The 23,440-nt window shown below is 41.6% G+C and overlaps 1 protein-coding gene and 1 non-coding gene across 2 annotated transcripts in view; both read right to left on the reverse strand.

Annotated features, from left to right (window-relative positions):
• cep85l (centrosomal protein 85, like) overlaps positions 1-19,676 on the reverse strand; it is a 128,615-nt gene extending 108,939 nt beyond the window's left edge. The window contains exon 1 of the mRNA XM_060916417.1: positions 19,595-19,676. Coding sequence (XP_060772400.1) covers positions 19,595-19,610 — 16 coding nt within the window. The 5' untranslated portion in view covers positions 19,611-19,676. The remainder of the gene's footprint in view (positions 1-19,594) is intronic.
• Positions 19,677-22,979: 3,303 nt separating this feature from the next.
• On the reverse strand, positions 22,980-23,062 carry trnal-cag (transfer RNA leucine (anticodon CAG)). The gene has a single exon. It is a non-coding gene; the product is annotated as a tRNA-Leu (tRNA).
• Positions 23,063-23,440: the final 378 nt, after the last annotated feature.

A 23,440-nucleotide genomic window follows, 5' to 3' on the forward strand; every position in this document is an offset into this window, starting at 1 on the left:
CCAAGGAGTGAAACTCTGTGTGTGTGTGTGTGTGTGTGTGTGTGTGTGAGAGAGAGAGAGAGAATGTCCCATCCAGGGTGTGCTTCATGCCTCACACCCAGTGTTCCTGGGATACGCTCAAGATCCACCACCATCCTGACCAGGATAATGAAGATGAATAAACGAAAAAGAGACCATTATTATGTTAAACAACTCCACGCTGACGATTGGCTGAACACAGGCTGAACATTTTGACCACATTCATATGCAAATATGTATTTCTTCAAAATCTCAAAAAGAGTCAGATTTAAAACGGACCTCTGATTTGAACAAAGTTTATCCTTGATGCATTTTTGTGCCAAATCACGTACATGATTTGGCCAGCTGATGAGTCACCCAGTTTCCCGACCAATTAGAAATCATCTTTGGAATGCACTAATCAAAGAGACTAATCCTGAATGTAAACTGCAGGTTCAGGAACGCTAGTGTTAACAAAAGACCATTTGCATTCCCCAGGGTAACAAAATGCACAAGAGGTCTCCTCAGCCCCTGTTCTGAGCACACATTCATTTTAAAGGAATTTCAGGCAAACTATTTAAAGGGGCTGAAAACCATTTGGCACCTGTTCAGCGACAGACTGATGCCTGAAAGTCTGATGCGAGCAAGTGAAGTTTTCCAAGTGGCATCTTCAACAGTTCAACCCGAGCCTGATACAAAGCAGAGTAAACATCAGACTCTAATGTAATAACTAATAAAAAAAGAATTTGGTGTTCAAGGGTTGTTTCTTTAGTTCTGTCTCAACGCAAAGGAGATGTGATCAACCAATCTATGAAGTCGTTCTAGATTAAAATGAAAGGACAACGAGGACATGCGAAACAGAGGTATGATCTAACAAATAGCACCGATTTGATTTGATTCAAAATCCAAAACTGGCACAAGATCTCAGGCTCTTGCTTTTCTGCAATATGAATAATGAATAGTACTGACATTTATCAGATGTCTAAAGACTGGCCACTGCAGTGGTTTCAGATACCACAGTCCATTCAGTTTAACCTTCATATATACAGTACGTCTGTAACAACACCTACATTACATAAAGCCATGACTTAATGGTTAGAGAAGTAGCTTTGGGACCAATAGGTCACCGGTTCGATTCCCTGGACCAGCAGGAATGGCTGAAGTGCCCTTGAGCAAGGCATCTAACCCTCAACTGCTCTCCAGGCTGTTCTGGGTGTGTTGGGCGTCGCTCTGGATAAGAGTGTCTGCTAAATGCCTGTAATGTAATAAAGCTATTAAGCAACCATGTAGATACCAGCGATCTGCCCATTTTACTCAAGTTTTAGAAAAAAAAAATATATATATATAGTGTGGAAGTACAACAGGTGTTTATCTCAAACATAAAAAACCCAAAACAAATACCCTCCCATTGCTATTCTATTCTGATATTCTTAAGCGAGCATTTCTATCCACAAAACCAAACAACTTTTAACATAAACAAAATGTCCTTTACTTCCTGTGTGTGTTGCAAAATCGGCCTTATATCGTAATCCTCTTCGCATGTGGTACATGGTTTCATCATGTTGCTCATACGCAGTTCCTCTTTTTTAAAGCTTAAACCTCACATTATTACGGAAACATCCTCACGGCATGTTTCACATATATTCAACAGTAAAGGTGAAAAGCTGAACGCATAAGTACGAGTGTTTTGTTTGGTTTCGGTATTAGCAGAGAACAGCGGCGGCAGCAGCAGCGCTCTTTCAGCCGGTGGACAAAGGCCATGCATGCAAAATTAAAGCATTGAGTTAGGTCAATTACCCATGAGCTCCTAATTAATCCAACACCGGTCAGCTGTGTTACACTCAAGTGCAACCGGGCATGCACAAAGAGCCTCTGGGAAATAAATATTTGGACTCCGAAAACATGGAATATTGGCTCTCAAAGACTGGTTCGGATGTTAATGCAGTAGACTGGCATCCGATTCAGGGGGGTATGCCAAGGACGTGGTTAGGTGACAAACCCAGGGAAGCTGATTTAAAGTAAATAGTAACCCTCCAGTAGAAGAGTTCCATGGCCTAATGGTTAGAGAAGCAGCTTTGGGAACAAAAGGTTGCTGGTTTGATTCCCAGGACCAGCAGGAATGGCTGATGTGCCCTAGAGCAAGGCACCCAACCCCCAACTGCTCTCCAAGCTGCTCTGGGTATGTTGTATGTCGCTCTGGATAAGACCATCTGCTAAATGCCTGTAATGTAATAATTCTCCCAGCAAACCAAAGGCTCTTCTGTTACATGGGCTACGACTTACTCGGAGTTCAAGTAGATACCATACCTGAAGGAAAGTGTTCATCAGCTTTAATGTTACCATTATTTCAAGGCTACTACTGAAAAGTCTGATTATTTCTTCAAAACCTTTAAAAGTCCTCCTATAGAGATCTTGCATGTGACGTCACAGCCGATCCAGATTGTAACAGACGCCGTCTTGTCGGTCAAATGCCATATTTCCGCCTTCTACTTCTACCTTTTCTTCTGGAAAACCCTACTATATACAATTCTACTACAACGGCTGCGGCTACAAGCTCTCTCTACCTGTGCACGTTTTTTATGTTTTTTGTGTGTATTTTTGCGTGTTGTTCGTCTGTACCGGACTTCAATATCCACTACAACCGTATGGACTTACTGGACATTGGTTTTCAGCAGAAAATGACTGTTTGTAGCGATTTCCATCGCATACATAACATTCCGGACGAGATAGCGAGACCAGCGGGGTCTCCGTGGATTGTTATCGGGTCTGGCAGGCGAAGGAGGCGGCATCGGGAGAGGAAGCAAAAGCGAGGCTGCAGGCAGAGCCGGCCTGTTGACTAAGCTCAGAAAACAGCCACTCAAACCTCCACTGCCAAGCCTCTACCTCTCCAACGCCAGATCCATGTAAACAAGACGGACGATTTGGAATTACAGCTGGAATTACCTTATTCTATTCTATTATTGGCTGGTCAGTGCTATAGTAGATACTACTGATATATCTAGTATCAGTACTAGTAATACTTAAGTGACTTACCCGTCCAATGAGGATTGTTATTTTCTTGTTTACAAGATGCCACATCTGAGGGCGGCTGACAAATCCTGAATTTCTGTAAAGATAACTGTCCAGAGATTTATAAGCACGCAGTGCTTCACCACTGAACAGCGAGGGAAAGTTAATGAGGTAATTATACACGTCTGGGTATTCCACCTCTGGCAGTTCAATATCCACTGACACGGTCGTGAAAACTACATCCGGTAAGCGATAAGGGTCACTAATCTGTAGATCATTTATTTTAGACATATATCTAGTTATCTGTTCATTAGAAAAATGAGCCGTGTAGTCCGTCGGTTGAAATTTATCCATTTTGTACATGAGTGCAGCAGTATTCAGCTGTGTTTTTTACCGACAAGATGGCGGCTGTGTACTTTCCGGTCACGTGACTGCAAGATCTCTATAGTTGTAGTTGTAGCATTGGCCAATCTGTCCGATGTTTTGCAGTTGAAGTCTAGTGCTACTTGTCCCTTTGAGCTGGTTCTCATACTTTCATTTTTAGACCTACCATACACTGGAGCTCAAGCTATTTTATTCATAAAAGCTTAGCCAGTGGCACTGTTCTGCCCCGCCCCAATTTAAACCTGCAGAGTCTTATGAACAATCGCATTATAAAACACCAATCAGTTCTGTCGAAGGCCTACTTGTCCCTACCTGTCCCTTGAAAAGCTTTAAAGCATGCCATCTTGGCTTAACTTTCCTAAGGGCAAATAATATTCCTGAGAAATCCCAGTCAGGTTTTTGAGCACAGCACAGAGTGCACGCTTTCTAAATTAATGACATAGAATTGGAGTCCAATTCTTAAAATCATTACGTCAATAAGAACGATGAAACTTTTCTATCCTTGTGGGAGTGGTTTCTTACAAAATGGCTCCGTCTACACCTAGAGGATACAAGCTCTGTGTCCGAAATCGCTCACTCGTTCACTACTCCCTGTATAGGGAATTACTAGATAGAGGACTATATAGTGAGCTTATTGATAAAATGAAAAAATGCTTCATCGTGCTGGTATCTACGTCATTACTGTCGTACAATTAAAACGTGCCAGATCAGTCGGCTGGTGGGTTTTCAAAATAATAAATACATGCATGCGTTTTTGTGATAAATCCATATTGTACTGAGCGTATTTCCCACATTAATCAATACAAAGTCCCTGCATCTTTCAGTTCTTTTAAATCAAGGCTGAATACTTTCTTCTTTGTCGCTGCCTTTTATTAAATCAAATTTGAGACTTTTAATGTGATTTCTTTCAGCGTGACCGCAATGCATGATGGGATATATTGCTTTGGTTAGTGACCATCGTTGTACACTACTTTTCATGATGCATTGTGGGATACTTTGAGTGCACTATATAGGGTGTAAATAATCCTCACTAAGGTTTCGGACAGCACTACAAAATGGCGTCCCCACTATATAGTGCCCTATATAGTGAGTAGGGAGCGATTTCAGACACGCCATCACCACAACACCAACTGGCAGAATATCTTTCGGATGAATGGCGTTCATCACGAATACAGTTCCAAACTTATCAAGGTGCACGAAAGCTGTTTTGCTGCTTGTGTTTGCAGCCCAGTACCTTATCAGTAGTTTACTTTTCATTCATTTTGACACCCATCTATAATATCTATAGCATAATGGATTAATTTGAGTAAAACGTAGTGGAACATTTGACAGCTACATACACTAGTGTGCAAAAGTCTTAGGCACCATATATTTTATCCATACAGCCTTTGTTATAAATTTCTATTTTATGATTTCTTTATTATCGAGTTAGTACAAAAACATTTTAGAGTTCCAAATGTTCATTTTCTTCCAGCACAAAATTAAATGTTACAAGGAAAAAAAAAAAGTTTGTATCTGAGCAGCATATTTCATAAGAGACCACTTCATTCATCTCATTATCTCTAGCCACTTTATCCTTCTACAGGGTCGCAGGCAAGCTGGAGCCTATCCCAGCTGACTACGGGCGAAAGGCGGGGTACACCCTGGACAAGTCGCCAGGTCATCACAGGGCTGACACATAGACACAGACAACCATTCACACTCACATTCACACCTACGGTCAATTTAGAGTCACCAGTTAACCTAACCTGCATGTCTTTGGACTGTGGGGGAAACCGGAGCACCCGGAGGAAACCTACGCGGACACGGGGAGAACATGCAAACTCCGCACAGAAAGGCCCTCGCCGGCCCCGGGGCTCGAACCCAGGACCTTCTTGCTGTGAGGCGACAGCGTAAGAGACCACTTTTCAGATTAAAAAACAAAACATAAATGAAGGCTACTGGGTTTTGGTGCAAAATGAAGAAGCGAGTGTGACAAAGTGTCCAGAAGAACTGTGGCTGGTTCTGGAAGATGCTCAGTAAAACCTACAGCTCATTTCCTTATCAAACTGCACTCGTTCTACCTGAGACTACTATTTTTAATTTTCTTTAAAGCAAACGGAATTTTGTCTCACACCAAATATTGACTTTGTTATATTCATTTATGATGGCTCACTGCTGTTTATAGTATTTTTTTCTCATGTTGAAACATTTCATTTCGTTATTTTTAAGCCATTTTTGGTCGACAGCATTTCTTTACATGTGCCTAAGACTGTTGCACAATACCTCAGGCCGACATCTCAGGTCTCATTTTGTTTTATCATCCACACTTTCCCTTTATTTGGTTTCAAACGTACCATGTCTCACACCACTACTATATAGATGATCCACATTCTTTGATGAAATGCTGATTCTGGAAAATTGATTGTGGAAAAGTGTGCTGGTTTCATGGTTTCTCTTTAGTCTGAAGAGAAATTAAATTTTAACCTGTTGCTTTTATCCTTTCAGTCTAGTATTTGTTTACGGGTCTTAAAGGATTTGTATACAACCCTGATTCCAAAAAAGTTGGGACAAAGTACAAATTGTAAGTAAAAACGGAATGCAATGATGTGGAAGTTTCAAAACTCCATATTTTATTCAGAATAGAACATAGATGACATATCAAATGTTTAAACTGAGAAAATGTATCATTTAAAGAGAAAAATTAGGTGATTTTAAATTTCATGACAACACCACATCTCAAAAAAGTTGGGACAAGGCCATGTTTACCACTGTGAGACATCCCCTTTTCTCTTTACAACAGTCTGTAAACGTCTGGGGACTGAGGAGACAAGTTGCTCAAGTTTAGGGATAGGAATGTTAACCCATTCTTGTCTAATGTAGGATTCTAGTTGCTCAACTGTCTTAGGTCTTTTTTGTCGTATCTTCCGTTTTATGATGCGCCAAATGTTTTCTATGGGTGAAAGATCTGGACTGCAGGCTGGCCAGTTCAGTACCCGGACCCTTCTTCTACGCAGCCATGATGCTGTAATTGATGCAGTATGTGGTTTGGCATTGTCATGTTGGAAAATGCAAGGTCTTCCCTGAAAGAGACTTCATCTGGATGGGACCATGTGTTGCTCTAGAACCTGGATATACCTTTCAGCATTGATGGTGTCTTTCCAAATGTGTAAGCTGCCCATGCCACACACACTAATGCAACCTCATACCATCAGAGATGCAGGCTTCTGAACTGAGTGCTGATAACAACTTGGGTCGTCCTTCTCCTCTTTAGTCCGAATGACACGGCGTCCCTGATTTCCATAAAGAACTTCAAATTTTGATTCGTCTGACCACAGAACAGTTTTCCACTTTGCCACAGTCCATTTTAAATGAGCCTTGGCCCAGAGAAGACGTCTGCGCTTCTGGATCGTGTTTAGATACGGCTTCTTCTTTGAACTATAGTTTTAGCTGGCAACGGCGGATGGCACGGTGAATTGTGTTCACAGATAATGTTCTCTGGAAATATTCCTGAGCCCATTTTGTGATTTCCAATTCAGAACCATGCCTGTATGTGATGCAGTGCCGTCTAAGGGCCCGAAGATCACGGGCACCCAGTATGGTTTTCTGGCCTTGACCCTTACGCACAGAGATTCTTCCAGATTCTCTGAATCTTTTGATGATATTATGCACTGTAGATGATATGTTCAAACTCTTTGCAATTTTACACTGTCGAACTCCTTTCTGATATTGCTCCACTATTTGTCGGCGCAGAATTAGGGGGATTGGTGATCCTCTTCCCATCTTTACTTCTGAGAGCCGCTGCCACTCCAAGATGCTCTTTTTATACCTAATCATGTTAATGACCTATTGCCAATTGACCTAATGAGTTGAAATTTGGTCCTCCAGCTGGTCCTTTTTTGTACCTTTCACTTTTCCAGCCTCTTATTGCCCCTGTCCCAACTTTTTTGAGATGTGTTGCTGTCATGAAATTTCAAATGAGCCAATATTTGGCATGAAATGTCAAAATGTCTCACTTTCGACATTTGATATGTTGTCTATGTTCTATTGTGAATACAATATCAATTTGAGATTTGTAAATTATTGCATTCCGTCTTTATTTACAATTTGTACTTTGTCCCAACTTTTTTGGATACGGGGTTGTAGTTAATTTCTATTGCCGTTTACATTCTTGTACTGGTATATTGTGTATTTTCTATCAGCTAGCGTAATTGCACTGGTATATCCCTGCATTGTTCACTTTTTGCACGACTGCCATAGTACACATTGTATTCTACCATAGCATCCTATTGAACCACTTCCACTATGTATATTGCCTAGAATCTGTGATCATCTCACAATTGCCTTCTGTTTTTTTTTCTTTTGCATATGTACGTCATAAGCTACTGGATGCCTTAAAGGTAAACTGCCTTTTAGATTTTTCAAGTTTAGGTCATAAAAAGACTTTTCCCTGACACCCAATTATTTTTGTTTAGTGGACCGAAAGCTACTGAATTCGAAATCACAGACTTCCAATTTTATTAGTTTTTTTTTTAAAATAGAACAATTAATGAATTTAAGGCCACATGGCCCTAAATTCTCCACTATTTTTTCCTGCTTCACCATGACCCAATTCAAGATACTACATCATGGCATTTCCCCGTTTGTGCAAGGCATTGTGGGATACAAATTTGAAACAGGAGAGAAAAATGGAGGACGCGAGTGTGCGAATGAAACGTGAAAGACCAACTACAGTAACAGAAAGCGAGAAGAAAAGATGTTATGTTGTATATGAAGGAAAGGAAATGCAGGACCAAACTAATAAATATCAGTGGTCAGCGAGCACCTCGGTGTGATCAACTGTTGGTGCACAGTCAAGGTAAACCTGCGCATGCGTACACACACAGAATTCCTCTGTCTGCTCGACTGTGCAAAGCCTGCGATTTCATGCACATTATTTGCTCGGGAATCCCCTCAGATTAAATAACTTCCCAGTCACAGAATGGGCTGGATTTTTTTTTTTGAGATATTACAGAAATAAACATAGTTGTGGTCAGGAGTTTACATACAGTGATGTGAATGTCATCTTGGATATGAATGTCATGGCAATATTTGGGTTTTCAGTCATTTCTTTGAACCGTTCTTTTTCTGTGGCAGAATGATTGTACAGCATACAGCTTTATTTAAAAAAAAACCACTAGAATTTGGTGCACAAGTTTTAATTTTCTTTGGGTTTTCTGAAATCAACACAGGGCCAAAAATTTACATACGCTCACTTAAATTATTAATTCAGGTGCGCTGAAACTTCCAAAATGTCTCTTACCTTGCCGAGGTCTCTTAACTTCCTGTTAGTGATCATGATTGACTACAGCTGGTAGCTTCTCTGTGCCTTCATAAAAAGGGCTTGTTTACAGCACTCATTGGATTGACCAACACACAATAAAATGGGAAAGTCCAAGGAGCTCAGTGCAGATCTGAGAAAGAGGATCGCAGAAATACACAACTCCGGAATGTCTCTTGGAGCCATTTCTAAACAACTGCAAATGCCATGATCAGTTCAAACAATTATATCCAAGTTATTGTGAGGTGTAGTCACTTTGCTTCAAGAAAACCCAAACTGTCACCCTCAGCTGAAAGGAAGTTGGTTCAGATGGTCAGGAACAACCTGGGAACCACCATGGCACAGCCCTGCCATGAACTGGAAACTGATGGATCACTGTCTACAGTTCAGATCACTATGGACTAAGAGGCTGCTACCCAAGAAATAACCCCCTGCTTCAAAATTGACACCTTCAAGCTTAACTAAAGTTTGATGCTGACTACACGGACAAAGAAAAAGCCTTCTGGAGGAAAGCTGTATGGTCAGATGAGACAAAGATTGAGTTGTTTGGCCACAATGACCACCATGTACAGAGGGACACTGTACTAACTGGTGGTAGGATCATCATGTTCTGGGGCTGTTTTGCTGCCAATGGAACTGGTTCATTGCACAAAGTGGATGAAATAATGAAGAAGGAGGACTACCTCAGAATTCTTCAGCATAAACCATCAGAAACTTGAACACGACTTGGGAGTTACAACAGGACAATGAACCCAAACACGCATCAGAGCTGGTTGTGGAGGATAAAGCAGGCTAACATTAAGCTTAAAACAAGTCCTGACTTCAACCCTACTGAAAATATACGAACCGTGCTTATGAGTCGAGTCCATGCCAAGAAAAAAAAAAAAATTTAATTGAACTCTACCATGAAGAGTCGTGAAATATCCAACCAGAATTCTGCCAGAAGCTTGTTCATGGTAAACAAAAATGTTTGGTCAAGGTGAATCTTGCGAAGAGACATTTTCCCTAAATATTAGGTGTGCTGTATGTATATTTTTGACCTTGTGTTGATTTCAGAAAACCCAAAGAAAATTAAAACTTGTGCACCAAATTCTAGTGTTTTTAAATTAAAGATGTATGCTGTACATTCTGCCACAGAAAAAGAACAGTTTAAAGAAATTACTGAAAGCCCAAATATTGCCATGACATTTCATATCCAAGATGACATTCATGTCACTGTATGTAAACTTCTGACCACAACTGTACATCACAATGACCAAATTTCAGAGGGAACTAAATTTCACGGATTTTATGAAATTGAAAGGCTGTCTAGCTTTAATTTCCTTTGGGATGAATAAAGTAAGTCAGTAAGTAAATATGTATATGTATGTATGTATCTTTTCAAAGTCTACTCCAGTATTCCTGCTAAGCCGATTATGACGACGACCCTTTTATTTTCTGCTGATTTGTAGCTTTATTCAGCCTTGTTTTATTTAAGCCTATAGCGTTTTGTCTTGTTCTGCCAGTTAAATGGACTTTCTAAAGAGAGATTACATCACTTAATTTTGTGGTTTGTGGATCCAAATGTTTATCCTAAGCAGCTGAATGTCTCTAGCAAAGCTTCAGGCTGGTTTCTACATTGCCTTCACTGCCTCCTGCTGATAGACCACAAATGTCATGTGCTTCCACATGATAATCATCACAAAGGAAGAGAAATATTTACTGCTGATCTCTTTTATCCATCAAAGTCATTCGACTCAATGAATCCCCAATCCCAGGTACGGTACATCAAACTCTCAAACCCATTAAGATCATACTAATACTCGACTCCGCTCAGGTCAGTTCAGGTCCCAGTCGAATCTCGCTGATGGCTTTTGGAGCTCTTTATAAATAAATAATAGCCCTAATCTGGCACCTTCTACTGAAATGCTATACAAAAGCTCTGACGGTGAGCGGCTGCGTAATGTTTTACATTATTAATATGACTTATTATGCAGACTGTTCCCTTACAGCCACGTCAGCCAAATGTCCTCATGGTGCTTTAACACCCAGTACAAGACCGGTCAGGCCTCCTGTAAAGCAGCACTTGTATAATATTCCTAAACGGCTTAAAACAGTGAATATTCACTGACAGTATAAGCTAAATCTTGGATTTTGACTTAATTATACACTTCTACCGCCCCCAATCCATCCATCATCCACCTGACCTGAACACTACAAGACCTGTACAGCTCTGTCCAACATTAACCTGAACTCACTATCTGATGCCTACAGCTCGTGTCATTTATCGGAAATTTAAAAGGTCTAAAGAACCCACAAGCAAACACTGATCCTCAATCATTTACTAAGACCTTTTATATGTCAAAGCGAACAAAAACCAATCGACAGAGGATTTTCAAAAAGCTTCAATCACTAATGCTGATTTTTCAGAGTCGTGTGCATGTTGACGAACACCAATCAGCCAAGCATGTTCATGGCACACCTGATTTATATTTAGGAACTCTTATCCGATTACGTTCAGACTGCAACCTGAAACGACCCATATCCGATTTGTTGTGAAATCCGATTTTTTTGTTAGGCCGTTCACATTACCAATTATATGAGACTTGTATGCGATCTCCAATATGAATGGAAAACGACCCAAAAGTGTCCCGCATGCGCAAATTGACACATAATAAGCACATCTACGTAATATGTAAACAAAAAAAAAAGCGCACTCTTCAAGTTTGCAAGTAAAGCATGGAGATGAGGCGAGACCTGGCGATGTGGTTTTTGTGGCGGCGGCGGAACCTCACACAATAATCTGATTAATGTGGGCAGCAGACTAATGAGACCGAAGGTGTCAAATTACTGGAAATTTCCAGAACAATCTTATAATCTTGTAATACAGGATGATTTAACATCCAGGTCCCTACCAAATCCACCATTAGCTTGATCAATTCTATAAAAGTCTATTTAAATTCTGAAAACTGTACAAATGTTGTTGTTTTCCACCAAAGAGGCGGGATTAGCCAACGCAGAATAGTGACGTTTGTCTCTTGTTGATGACGTGTAGGTCGCATGAATGCGACCTGTCCGGTCAGACTGCAGTCGCATGTGAAAATAACGGATATGCATCGGATTTAGGACCACATATCCAAGCGGCCTGGGTCGCATGTGAAAAAATCGAATCTGTGTCGTTCAGATTGTCAATAACAAATCGGATACAGGTCGCATATGGGCAAAAAAAAAATCGGATATGGGTCGTTTCAGGGTGCAGTCTGAACGTAGTCCAGAGAGCTGAAAACGGCAAACTCATGACTAAAAACAGTGAAGAAGCATCTCCGAAGCATGGTACGCACTAATCTTCCAGTAATGCAGCTCAGCCACTGCAGCCACCATAAACACACCAACTCTTTCTGATTTTATAGGGCACCATTACTTTTATGATACTCTAACAGCTAGTCTTATTTGCCCAGTTTTTTTTTAATGATTTGATTCTTTCAAACTGTGAACATGAAACAACTAAATGTTCATTAAATTGAGGTGTAATTTAAAGGTGCTGACTGCAAAGTTGAATTCTGGGCAAAATGTTCTATTTCTATTGCTGTTTCTGTTTTGAGATGTTTCGCTGCTGCGCACACACTGTGTATCCTGTGTGTGTAGATTTTGCCGAGATAAAAAGTGTCCCACGTTTTACGATTCCAGAGATTGCCGGAACAAGTTAGCAATAATATCACGTGACCATCGTGTTTGACCTACTTTTAACCAAAACAAGTCGATGTGGGCAAACATGGCAGACTTTGCTCTCTCTCCAGCTAAAAGCCAGTGGAAAAGAAAAGAAAAGCCTGCCTAGTGAGCGCAACTGGAAGACAGAGCAAGGTTAGATGACGTGTCATTTTTCTGGACAGATAATCATTCTAGCTAGTGCTTAGCTACGTATCTTAGCCTTCAAATGCATGGGCTTGACTCCACGGTAGCGAGTATGGAGTTATAGCCCGAATGTTTTGAGAAAGAAACAATAACACAGAGAAGATCTATTCGTGAATGCCAACCACAAATTACATCCCAGTGACTCAAAACTCTCAGAGGCCGATGCGAAGTCACGACGTTTTCCGTGCGTCGCCATCTTGGTGCGACAAAGTTCCAGAATTATGCTAATTAATTAAAGCTCCTTGCGTTCGGCTGTTTCCGTAGGGTCATACTGTTTGCCTCAAGGTCCCAAAATGGAGAAAAGTGACCGTCAACACATCAAAATGATCACATCTCGTCCGCATGATATTGTTCTTGCGAGACGAGGAAGCCATGGACTTAATGGTTAAAGAAACAGCGTTGGGACCAAAAGGTTGCTGGTTCGATTCCCTGGACCAGCAGGAATGGCTGAAGTACCCTTGAACAAGCCATCTAAACCCCAACTGCTCCGGGTATGTTGTACGTCACTCTGGATAACAGCGTCTGCTAAATGGCATTAATGTAATGAGACATAGGAAAATGCCATGTACAATAAAAAGTTAGAAAATTAACATTTTCTTTGCAGTCAACACCTTTAAATAAAGAAACCGCAACTCATCAGCAATTACAAGATCGAAAGCCTCACGTTCGGGAGTCTCCTCAGATGTAAATTTGCAGAAACACAGGAGAATGTGTTGGATATGGACGTTTCTCTGAGATAATTGGATTTTTATATGCAAATGATGCATTTCTTATGGAAACGTCCCTGTGAATGATTTATGCACATATTCATTCAGGTCAGTTTGATAAATGAGAGTTAGTCTCATGAACTGAACATTCAATACCTACAGTCTCAACACACACCCAAACACACCACACACACACTTTCCAGACTTACAGTCTTGTATAATTTGCAGTCTGTTTAGATTCGCATGTTTAATTACACCATGTGTTTGATATCGATGCTGCTCCTGTATTATCTCCCTCCCTGGTTATGCACTGTCCTGGTCTAGAATGTTCTATATTTCTGCATAAATATGACCTAAAACATCATCAGATTTTCACACAAGTCCTAAAAGTAGATAAAGAGAACCCAGTTAAACAAATGAGGCAAAAATATTATACTTGGTCATTTATTTATTGAGGAAAATGATCCAATATTACATATCTGTGAGTGGCAAAAGTATGTGAACCTTTGTTTTCAGTATCTGGTGTGACCCCCTTGTGCAGCAATAACTGCAACTAAACGTTTGCGGTAACTGTTGATCAGTCCTGCACACCGGCTTGGAGGAATTTTAGCCCATTCCTCCGTACAGAACAGCTTCAACTCTGGGATGTTGGTGGGTTTCCTCACATGAACTGCTCGCTTCAGGTCCTTCCACAACATTTCGATTGGATTAAGGTCAGGACTTTGACTTGGCCGTTCCAAAACATTAACTTTATTCTTCTTTAACCATTCTTTGGTAGAACGACTTGTGTGCTTAGGGCCGTTGTCTTGCTGCATGACCCACCTTCTCTTGAGATTCAGTTCATGGACAGATGTCCTGACATTTTCCTTTAGAATTCGCTGGTATAATTCAGAATTCATTGTTCCATCAATGATGGCAAGACGTCCTGGCCCAGATGCAGCAAAACAGGCTCAAACCATGATACTACCACCACCATGTTTCACAGATGGGATAAGGTTCTTATGCTGGAATGCAGTGTTTTTCTTTCTCCAAACATAACGCTTCTCATTTAAACCAAAAAGTTCTATTTTGGTCTCATCCGTCCACAAAACATTTTTCCAATAGCCTTCTGGCTTGTCCACATGACCTTTAGCAAACTGCAGATGAGCAGCAATGCTCTTTTTGGAGAGCAGTGGCTTTCTCCTTGCAACCCTGCCATGCACACCATTGTTGTTCAGTGTTCTCCTGATGGTGGACTCATGAACATTAACATTAGCCAATGTGAGAGAGGCCTTCAGTTGCTTAGAAGCTACCCTGGGGTCCTTTGTGACCTCACTGACTATTACACGCCTTGCTCTTGGAGTGATCTTTGTTGGTCAACCACTCCTGGGGAGGGAGGGTAACAATGGTCTTGAATTTCCTCCATTTGTACACAATCTGTCTGACTGTGGATTGGTGGAGTCCAAACTCTTTAGAGATGGTTTTGTAACCTTTTCCAGCCTGATGAGCATCAACGACACTTTTTCTGAGGTCTTCAGAAATCTCCTTAGTTCGTGCCATGATACACTTCCACAAACATGCGTTGTGAAGATCAGACTTTGATAGATCCCTGTTCTTTAAATAAAACAGGGTGCCCACTCACACCTGATTGTCATCCCATTGATTGAAAACACCTGACTCTAATTTCACCTTCAAATTAACTGCTAATCCTAGAGGTTCACATACTTTTGCCACCCACAGACATGTAATATTGGATCATTTTCCTCAATAAATAAATGGGCAAGTATAATATTTTTGTCTCATTTGTTTAACTGGGTTCTCTTTATCTACTTTTAGGACTTGTGTGAAAATCTAATGATGTTTTAGGTCATATTTATGCAGAAATGTAGAAAATTCTAAAGGGTTCACAAACTTCCAAGCACCACTGTGTTATATATATATATATATATATATATATATATATATATATATATATATATATATATGAAATAAACTAAACTGTTTTGCTACATAAACTGGACATTTCCAATCCTTCCTTTATGCTGTACTGTTTGGAAATCTTGGTGGCTCATGAGAGCTGTAACCGTCGTCACGACACACAGAAGCTCCAAGCAACGACTGCGTCCTACTCGCACACAAAACAAAGAACACACTCTACTATGAACAATCCTACTGCTGTTAAGGATTCACAAATACACCACCGATCAGTGGGACACACTAATGGTTCAGTGACACAAAGAGTGGAGTGCAGCATAAAATAAAACCAGCGCTATATGAGATTATATCAGCGTGAAACATCTTTATACAAAACAACTCTCTGATGAAAGATAAAACGTTTTAGTATTAACTGTGTCATTAACAAACAAAACACTTGCTCTCAGAGGAACCCACGTGGTTGGGTGTTCCACTGTGCGTTTTAGCCTCTGGGTTGACGGTGTGTGTATGTATGGTGTGAAATCCCAAATCGATGTCAAAACAGGACACGAGTGGGACTTTAAGAAAACAAGAATGAGTACGGAGAATCACTGTTTTTGTGTGTTATCAGGAGTGTACACACACACTGCGCCCTGCCCCCCCACTTCCTGTCTCACAGTCTCTTAGTCAGGAAAGCTGGCGTTCTATCTGAGGCTACGTCCCAATCCATACTAGTACTACTCTCTACATGGTGGTAATTAAAATACAAAAAAGATTCAAGACATGTCCCAAATCACATCCTAATGCACTAATCGGTATGTCAAAATAGTACGGATGATTAAAGTACTTCAGGACTCAGAATGCCAAACTGCGTACTACAGTACTAAATTGTATTCAAATAGAATGAGTTACAGGCCAAGACTCAGGATATGACCTTTGATGAAGTAATTAGTGTGTCAAAACACTTCTGGTGATCACAATACTACCTCAGGACACATCCCAAACCACAGACTAATATACTAAATAGTGTGTCAAAGTAGTACAGGTGGGAGGCGTCATGGCTCAGGTGGCTCAGGCGCCATACCATAAATCCGGGGACCCGGGTTCGATTCCGACCCGAGGTCATGTCCCGATCCTTCCCCATCTCTCTCTCCCACTCATTTCCTGTCCTGTCTCTGCACTGTCCTATCCAATAAAGGTGAAAAAAGCCCAAAAAAAATCTTAAAAAAAAAAAAAGTAGTACAGGTGATTAAAATAGAGTTTTGGGACTCAGGATACTGACAAAACTGCATACTAATGTACTAAACAGTGCATCAAAGTACAACCCCAAATCAGAAAAAGGTGGGACAGGACGTCAAATGCAAAAAAAAAAAAAAAAGGGGAAAGAAAGCAGTGATTTCTAAATCGACTTTGATTTGTATTTCATTACAGACAGAATGAACTCAAGATATATGTCATGCTCTCTCTGGTCAACTTCATTTCATTTGTTAATATACATCCATTCCTGTTTTTCAGGCCTCCAACACATTCCAAAAAAAGTTAGGACCGAGGCAATTTAGGGCTAGTAATGAGATAAAATGATTAAACAGTCAAGTGGTTTGAAACAAGTGATGTCAACAGGTGACTTGGTAATGATTTGGTAGAAAAATCAGTATCCAGGAAAGGCCTAATCTTTGAGGAGCAAAGAAAGATGGGATGAGGCTTTCCAGTTTGTCAACAAATGCATGAGAAAATTATTGAAGCATTTAAAATCAATGTTCCTCAAAGAAAGATAGGAAGGGGTTTGGATATTTCGCCGTCTACGGTGCATAAGATCATTAAACGATTCAAGGAACCTGGAGGAAATTTGGTGCGTAAAGGGCAAGGGCTCAAGCCTAATCTGAACACCTGTGATAGCCGATCCCTCAGACGGCACTGCATCAAGAACCGTCATTCATCTATAGCTGATATAACCACATGGGCTTGGGATTACTTTGGAAAAGCTTTGTCAAGCTCTACTATCCACAAACGCCAATTAAAACTTTACTGTGCAAAAATTAATCCTTATGCTAACGGTGTCCAGAAGCACCGTCGACTTCTCTGGGCTTGGAGGCATCTGGGATGGACCATCACACAGTGGAAACATGTATTGTGGTCAGATGAATCGGTATTCCAGGTCTTTTTTGGAAGAAATGGACACGGTCTGGAGCAGACCAAAGACAAAAAGGCCCATCCAGACTGTTACCAGGAACAAGTCCAAAAGCCAGGGTCTGTCATGGTATGGGGTTGTGTCAGTGCCCTTAGCAAAGGTAACTGACACTTCTGTGATGAGCATTAACGCAGAAAAGTACACTGAGATTTTGGAGCAACATATGCTGCCTTCAAGACGACATCTTTTCCAGGGAGATTTCAACAAGACAATGCAAAACCACATTCTGCACACATTACAAAGGCAGGGCTGTGGAAGAAGACGGTGCGTCTCCTCTGTCTCCAACAGAGAATGTGTGGAGAATTTAGAAATGAAAAGTATGACAACAGCGACCCTGGATGTCTTCAGTCTCTAAGGCTACATCCACACGACAACGGCAACGAGATTTTTTTTTTAGCGGGTAAAAAAAATATCGCATCCACATGGGCAACGGATCAGTAAAATATCAGGTACATATGGCAACGCAATGCTTGCTGAAAATGATGCAATACACATGCCACACCTCTACGTGCGCTGTAAGACGGTCCCATCGGAGACACCAGAACAATAGAAGAAGTAGGACGCATGTGCATAAACCCCTTCTTCTACCTGGCGTGAATGAGTGAGTGCTGCTTGTTCTAGTCATGTGGTTGTGATGTCATCGTAAACAAATCCATTCTACTCATCCAGACGACTTCGCAACGGCGCCGTTGCCAGATTTTTCCACTCTGGAAACCGTTCTCAAAAAATTTCGTTTTGGGGCACCCAAAACGCTGGTGCCGTGTGGACGCCAGGCCGAAACGATAAAAAAATTTACTGGATTCACCTGAATCCGTTGCCATGTGGACAGGGCCTAAAAGTGTTGTGAGAAGGAATGGCAACATTACAAAGTGGTAAATGTTTTACCGTTCCAACTTTTTTTTTTTTTTAAATGTGTTGCAAGAATCAAAATTGCAATGTGGTTATCTCATCATCTCGAGCCGCTTTATCCTGTTCTACAGGGTCGCAGGCAAGCTGGAGCCTATCCCAGCTGACTATGGGCGAAAGGCGGGGTACACCCTGGACAAGTCGCCAGGTCATCACAGGGCTGACACATAGACACAGACAACCGTTCACACTCACCTTCACACCTACGCTCAATTTAGAGTCACCAGTTAACCTAACCTGCATGTCTTTGGACTGTGGGGGAAACCGGAGCACCCGGAGGAAACCCACGCGGACACGGGGAGAACATGCAAACTCCACACAGAAAGGCCCTCGCCGGCCACGGGGCTCGAACCCGGACCTTCTTGCTGTGAGGCGACAGCGCTAACCACTACACCACCGTGCCGCCCTGCAATGTGTTTATGTTGGAAAAAAAACCCAAAACCATGAGGTAAAGCATCAAATAATGTCCTGTTGTATTGTTCCGAGTGCAATACATGCCAAATATTACTTACAAATCATTGTTTTCCATTTTAATTTCAACATACCGTCTCAAATTTTTTTGATTTGGGGTTGTGGTACTGATGATTAAAATACAACCTCAGGACACATCCCAAACCACATACCAAATGTACTAAGTAGTGCATCAAAACACTGCGTCACATATGGCAAAGTGCGAGCTCCAGCATCAGATCAACAATAAAGATGTCAAACCGTAGCACCAATGGTACGTTTTGTACCGTTAGTTTGCATCTTTAACCTGAGAAGGCGCATGAGTTGAACCACCAATTAGCTGTGAGACTAAACATGTGTTTTAAGATGTCATCGGTGGTCCTGAAAGTCTAATTATGCATCTTAAACCATTTTGTAAAGGTAGACCGTGTTCATGTTTCCAGGTGAGGTACATAATAAAAGGTACATGTGCCTTTGATGGTACAACTGCAGCAAGCAACAAGGAAACGTCCAGGTTAGTACTTTTATTTCTGGGAGTGTGTATTAACACCTCACTTAGCAGAATCAATGGAGGATCAAACTCAATCGTCTTTACAAAATACATGAATATATTATTAACCTAGAAACATAGAACAATGTGAAACATGCAGCACATGCCTCTGTTTGCATTTCTGCTTAGCCGTCACATCCTGTGCTTTTTTTGGGGGGGAGAATTTGTTTTTTTTTTTAATTGGCCTGGCTACATTCTACATGAAGCAGCTTTTTCACCTCCATTAACCAATTGGACATTTTCAGACAGTAAAAGAGCAATGCAATTTAAAAAAAGGGAGTAAAAAACACCATTTTAGAAAGAAAGAAAAAAAAACTTACAGCTGCTGTTCTTCATGAGAAAGACGCATTATGCAGAAGTAGTGGGAGGAAGTGGTGATGCTTCAGCATACGTTAGCTAAAGTGAAACCCGGCAGAGGAACTCGTTCAGCCAATAAGCATCACAGACCTTTTTTTTGAAATGGTTGAAGTGAAGAAGAAAAAAAAGTGACTTCACAAAAAGCAAGGTGTCATGGAGGTACATAGAGGTTACAGTGAGGAAATGAACATGACGTGTCCTGAGTTATATATGTTAGATCGGTTTATTAATGTGGCCTCTTTGGATCTGGCAAGGCAAGGAATACAGCAACATTATTCCATTTTTTTGGGCTCAATAGTTCATCTCATCTCACCATCTCTAGCCGCTTTATCCTTCTACAGGGTCGCAGGCAAGCTGGAGCCTATCCCAGCTGACTACGGGCAAAAGGCGGGGTACACCCTGGACAAGTCGCCAGGTCATCACAGGGCTGACACATAGACACAGACAACCATTCACACTCACATTCACACCTACGCTCAATTTAGAGTCACCAGTTAACCTAACCTGCATGTCTTTGGACTGTGGGGGAAACCGGAGCACCTGGAGGAAACCCACGCGGACACGGGGAGAACATGCAAACTCCACACAGAAAGGCCCTCGCCGGCCACAGGGCTCGAACCCAGACCTTCTTGCTGTGAGGTGACAGCGCTAACCATTACACCACCGTGCCACCCGACTCAATAGTTAATAAAACTTAGGCCAAGTTTACATTAGACCGTATCTGTCTCGTTTTCTTCGCGGATGCACTGTCCGTTTACATTAAAACGCCTGGAAACGCCGGGAAACGGGAATCCGCCAGGGTCCATGTATTCAATCCAGATCGTGTCTGGTCCGGTGCTGTGTAAACATTGAGAATACGCGGATACGCTGTGCTGAGCTCTAGCTGGCGTCGTCATTGGACAACGTCACTGTGACATCCACCTTCCTGATTCGCTGGCGTTGGTCATGTGACGCGACTGCTGAAAAACGGCGCGGACTTCCGCCTTGTATCACCTTTCATTAAAGAGTATAAAAGTATGAAAATACTGCAAATACTGATGCAAATACTGCCCATTGTGTAGTTATGATTGTCTTTAGGCTTGCCATTCTTCCACTTGCAAGTGGTAAGTGACGCGCATGCCCGACATGCACTGAGATCACACACACAGCGGCTCAGTCCCGAATCACTGCTCGTGCGCTTCACTCGCGCGCTCTGTGAGCTGCGCAGGGCCGGAGTGCGCACCCTCCAGAGGGCACTCGCTGTTCAGGGCGGAGTGATTTGGAGCGCAGGATGCCTGCGGAGCCGAGCGTATCCGTGTATTGGTGTTGCTGTGTACACGCGAATCGTGTATTGGTGTTGCTGTGTGCACGCTAATCGTTTTAAAAACGTTAATCTGATGATCCGCTGATACGGTCTAATGTAAACCCCACCTTATTCTATCCACATTCACTGGATATGAGCAATCACACGCTCTGATTGGCTACTCTACTACTAAGATATCAGCTCATATACCGTGAGTAGAGAAAAACAAAATGACGGCGCATATTGCTGAACCAACCGAGGACGAAATAAAAACTCTCCTCGAAAACAAAACTCCAAAAAATACAAAAAAAAAGGAACAAAAGTATTTGATGTTAAGAACGTATCTGTTTTTGTTTTTCAAGAATTAGTATTATAGCATTTTTCACAAATTGCTCCTGTCATTTCGCCGGTTTGTTTACATTCTTCATCTTTAAGCATTAAAATTTGTTGAAATTTTTTAGACTGGTTCAAAAGCTCAAAGAAGTGTGAACAGTACATCACTGAAATGTCCAAGGAAGAATTAAATAAACGTCTAAGGCTATTCTATACCTCGGCACGACAGCAAGACGACACTTTCTACAGGAAAAAAAACAATACTAAAGCCAATTCGTGCAGCCATTGATAGGTTTTTAAGTCGTCGCCTAAGCGGAAATGATTTTGTCGGACATTCTGCGTACGGTTTTTCTTGATCGAATTTGCAAAAAATAAAAGTAAAAATGCTCAGTTTCTCAAAATCCAGTGAATGTGGATAGAATAAAACAGGTTATTCCACTCAATCTTGTCGTGCATGGCTGATAGCTGACTTGGTGCTTCGTGCCTCATCGACTATTTGCTCATGCATGACTGGATTTCGTGGAATAATTATTAATTATGCTGGGATCAGACTACAGAAATTTAGGTTGCTTTTGACACGGCTGAGACATTTCCAGCGTCATGCCTGAATACGAACGTCAGGAATGACAAACAGGCCTTGTAGTGCGACAATCAAAGAACCATGATGCCCCAGGACACCCCGACGACAAGTCTAGCATGTTAGAATTTTTGCAATTTTCTCACAGTTTGTAACTTCTATGACACGTTCCTTGATGTTCTATGATTGCCAATTTCTTGACCCTCCTTCCCAATGGACATGAATGATGATTGGTTGTTGCCAGTCTCCCGATCAAGACACGGCAAGAATTTATGACCCCATGATCGACTAATCTCACATAATGACCATCATGAAAGAAAAATCTCCTGTAGTCTGATCCTGGCATTACTCAAATAAAGAAAGAGTGCATCATCAAGAACCACTTATCCTGTAAAACCCAACAGTCAAAATCTTTACAGATAAAAAAGTTAGAACACAGAGACAGAGTTATAATCGCAGACTGTCTGAGTGGAGTCTCTGTTCAGGCCTGGTGTGGATTATGGCTCCTGGACCACAAGATGAAATCATTGAGCTCTTTCACAGCAGGAGTCGTCTGCTCAATGCTCACCAGTGTGGCCTAAAGCACATCCTGTGAGGATCAATGCCTGTCTGGCTCACTGAAGTAGGAATGAAATGTCTGTGATTTGATCGTCTGGTCTATGAAAGAAGTCTTGAAGTGCAAATCAACCAAGAGCTTTGAGAAGATAACAGGCTCAGCAAGTTATTAAATTAATCATTAAAAATTTGATCTTAACGCAGACTGTAGGACTCGAGATGGTTTGACTTGGTCTTGGAAATATTGGCACTTGGACTTGTCGAGGTCAAGAGAAGAAGAAACCTTTATTCGTCACATGCACACTGAAATTCATCCTCTGCATTTAACCCATCTGAAGCAGTGAACACACACACCCAGAGCAGTGGGCAGCCACACCAAAGCACCCGGGAAGCAGTCAGGGGTCAGGTACCTTGCTCAAGGGCACCTCAGTGCCCAAGGTTGCCCCACATCAACTTAACTTCATGTCTTTGGATTGTGGGGGAAACCGGAGCAAACCCACGCAGACAACATGCAAACTCCACCTCGCCGGCCACTGGGTTCGAACCCGGAACCTTCTTGCTGCGAGTCGACCGTGCACCACCGTGCCGCCCTTAAACTTACTGTCAGAAGTGGGATTCGAACCCACGCCTCCAGGAGAGACTGCGACCTGAATGCAGCACCTTAAGCCGCTCGGCCATCCTGACAGAGTTTGTATATGTAACCGGGTCAACGTCTGCGTTTATAATTACACAAAATATTAGTTACAGTCACTACCTGGCAAGAAAATGCCTCCAGATCACATGTGTAGACTCTGTGTGTGTGGTTCAAAGCCTCTCCTTTTTAAATTTCTTCTTCTGTGGTGTCCCCCCCGTATAAATGCCCTCTGTGTCCTCACCTCATCTCCTTTGTATAATTCTCCTGTTGGAGAAGTGAGTGCCATTGCCCAGTCAGTTAACAATCAATAATCGCCCATCTTAAACCTTTCTCCTTGTTTATTTTATATAATTTTGGTCCCAATGTTATCATTATGTCTGTCCCTCCCTAATGTGATGCATACGTCTGCAGAGTTGTATTTAAAACTA

This window comes from Neoarius graeffei, chromosome 3 (genome assembly GCF_027579695.1).
Source record: "Neoarius graeffei isolate fNeoGra1 chromosome 3, fNeoGra1.pri, whole genome shotgun sequence".
Taxonomy (NCBI): Eukaryota; Metazoa; Chordata; class Actinopteri; order Siluriformes; family Ariidae; genus Neoarius; species Neoarius graeffei.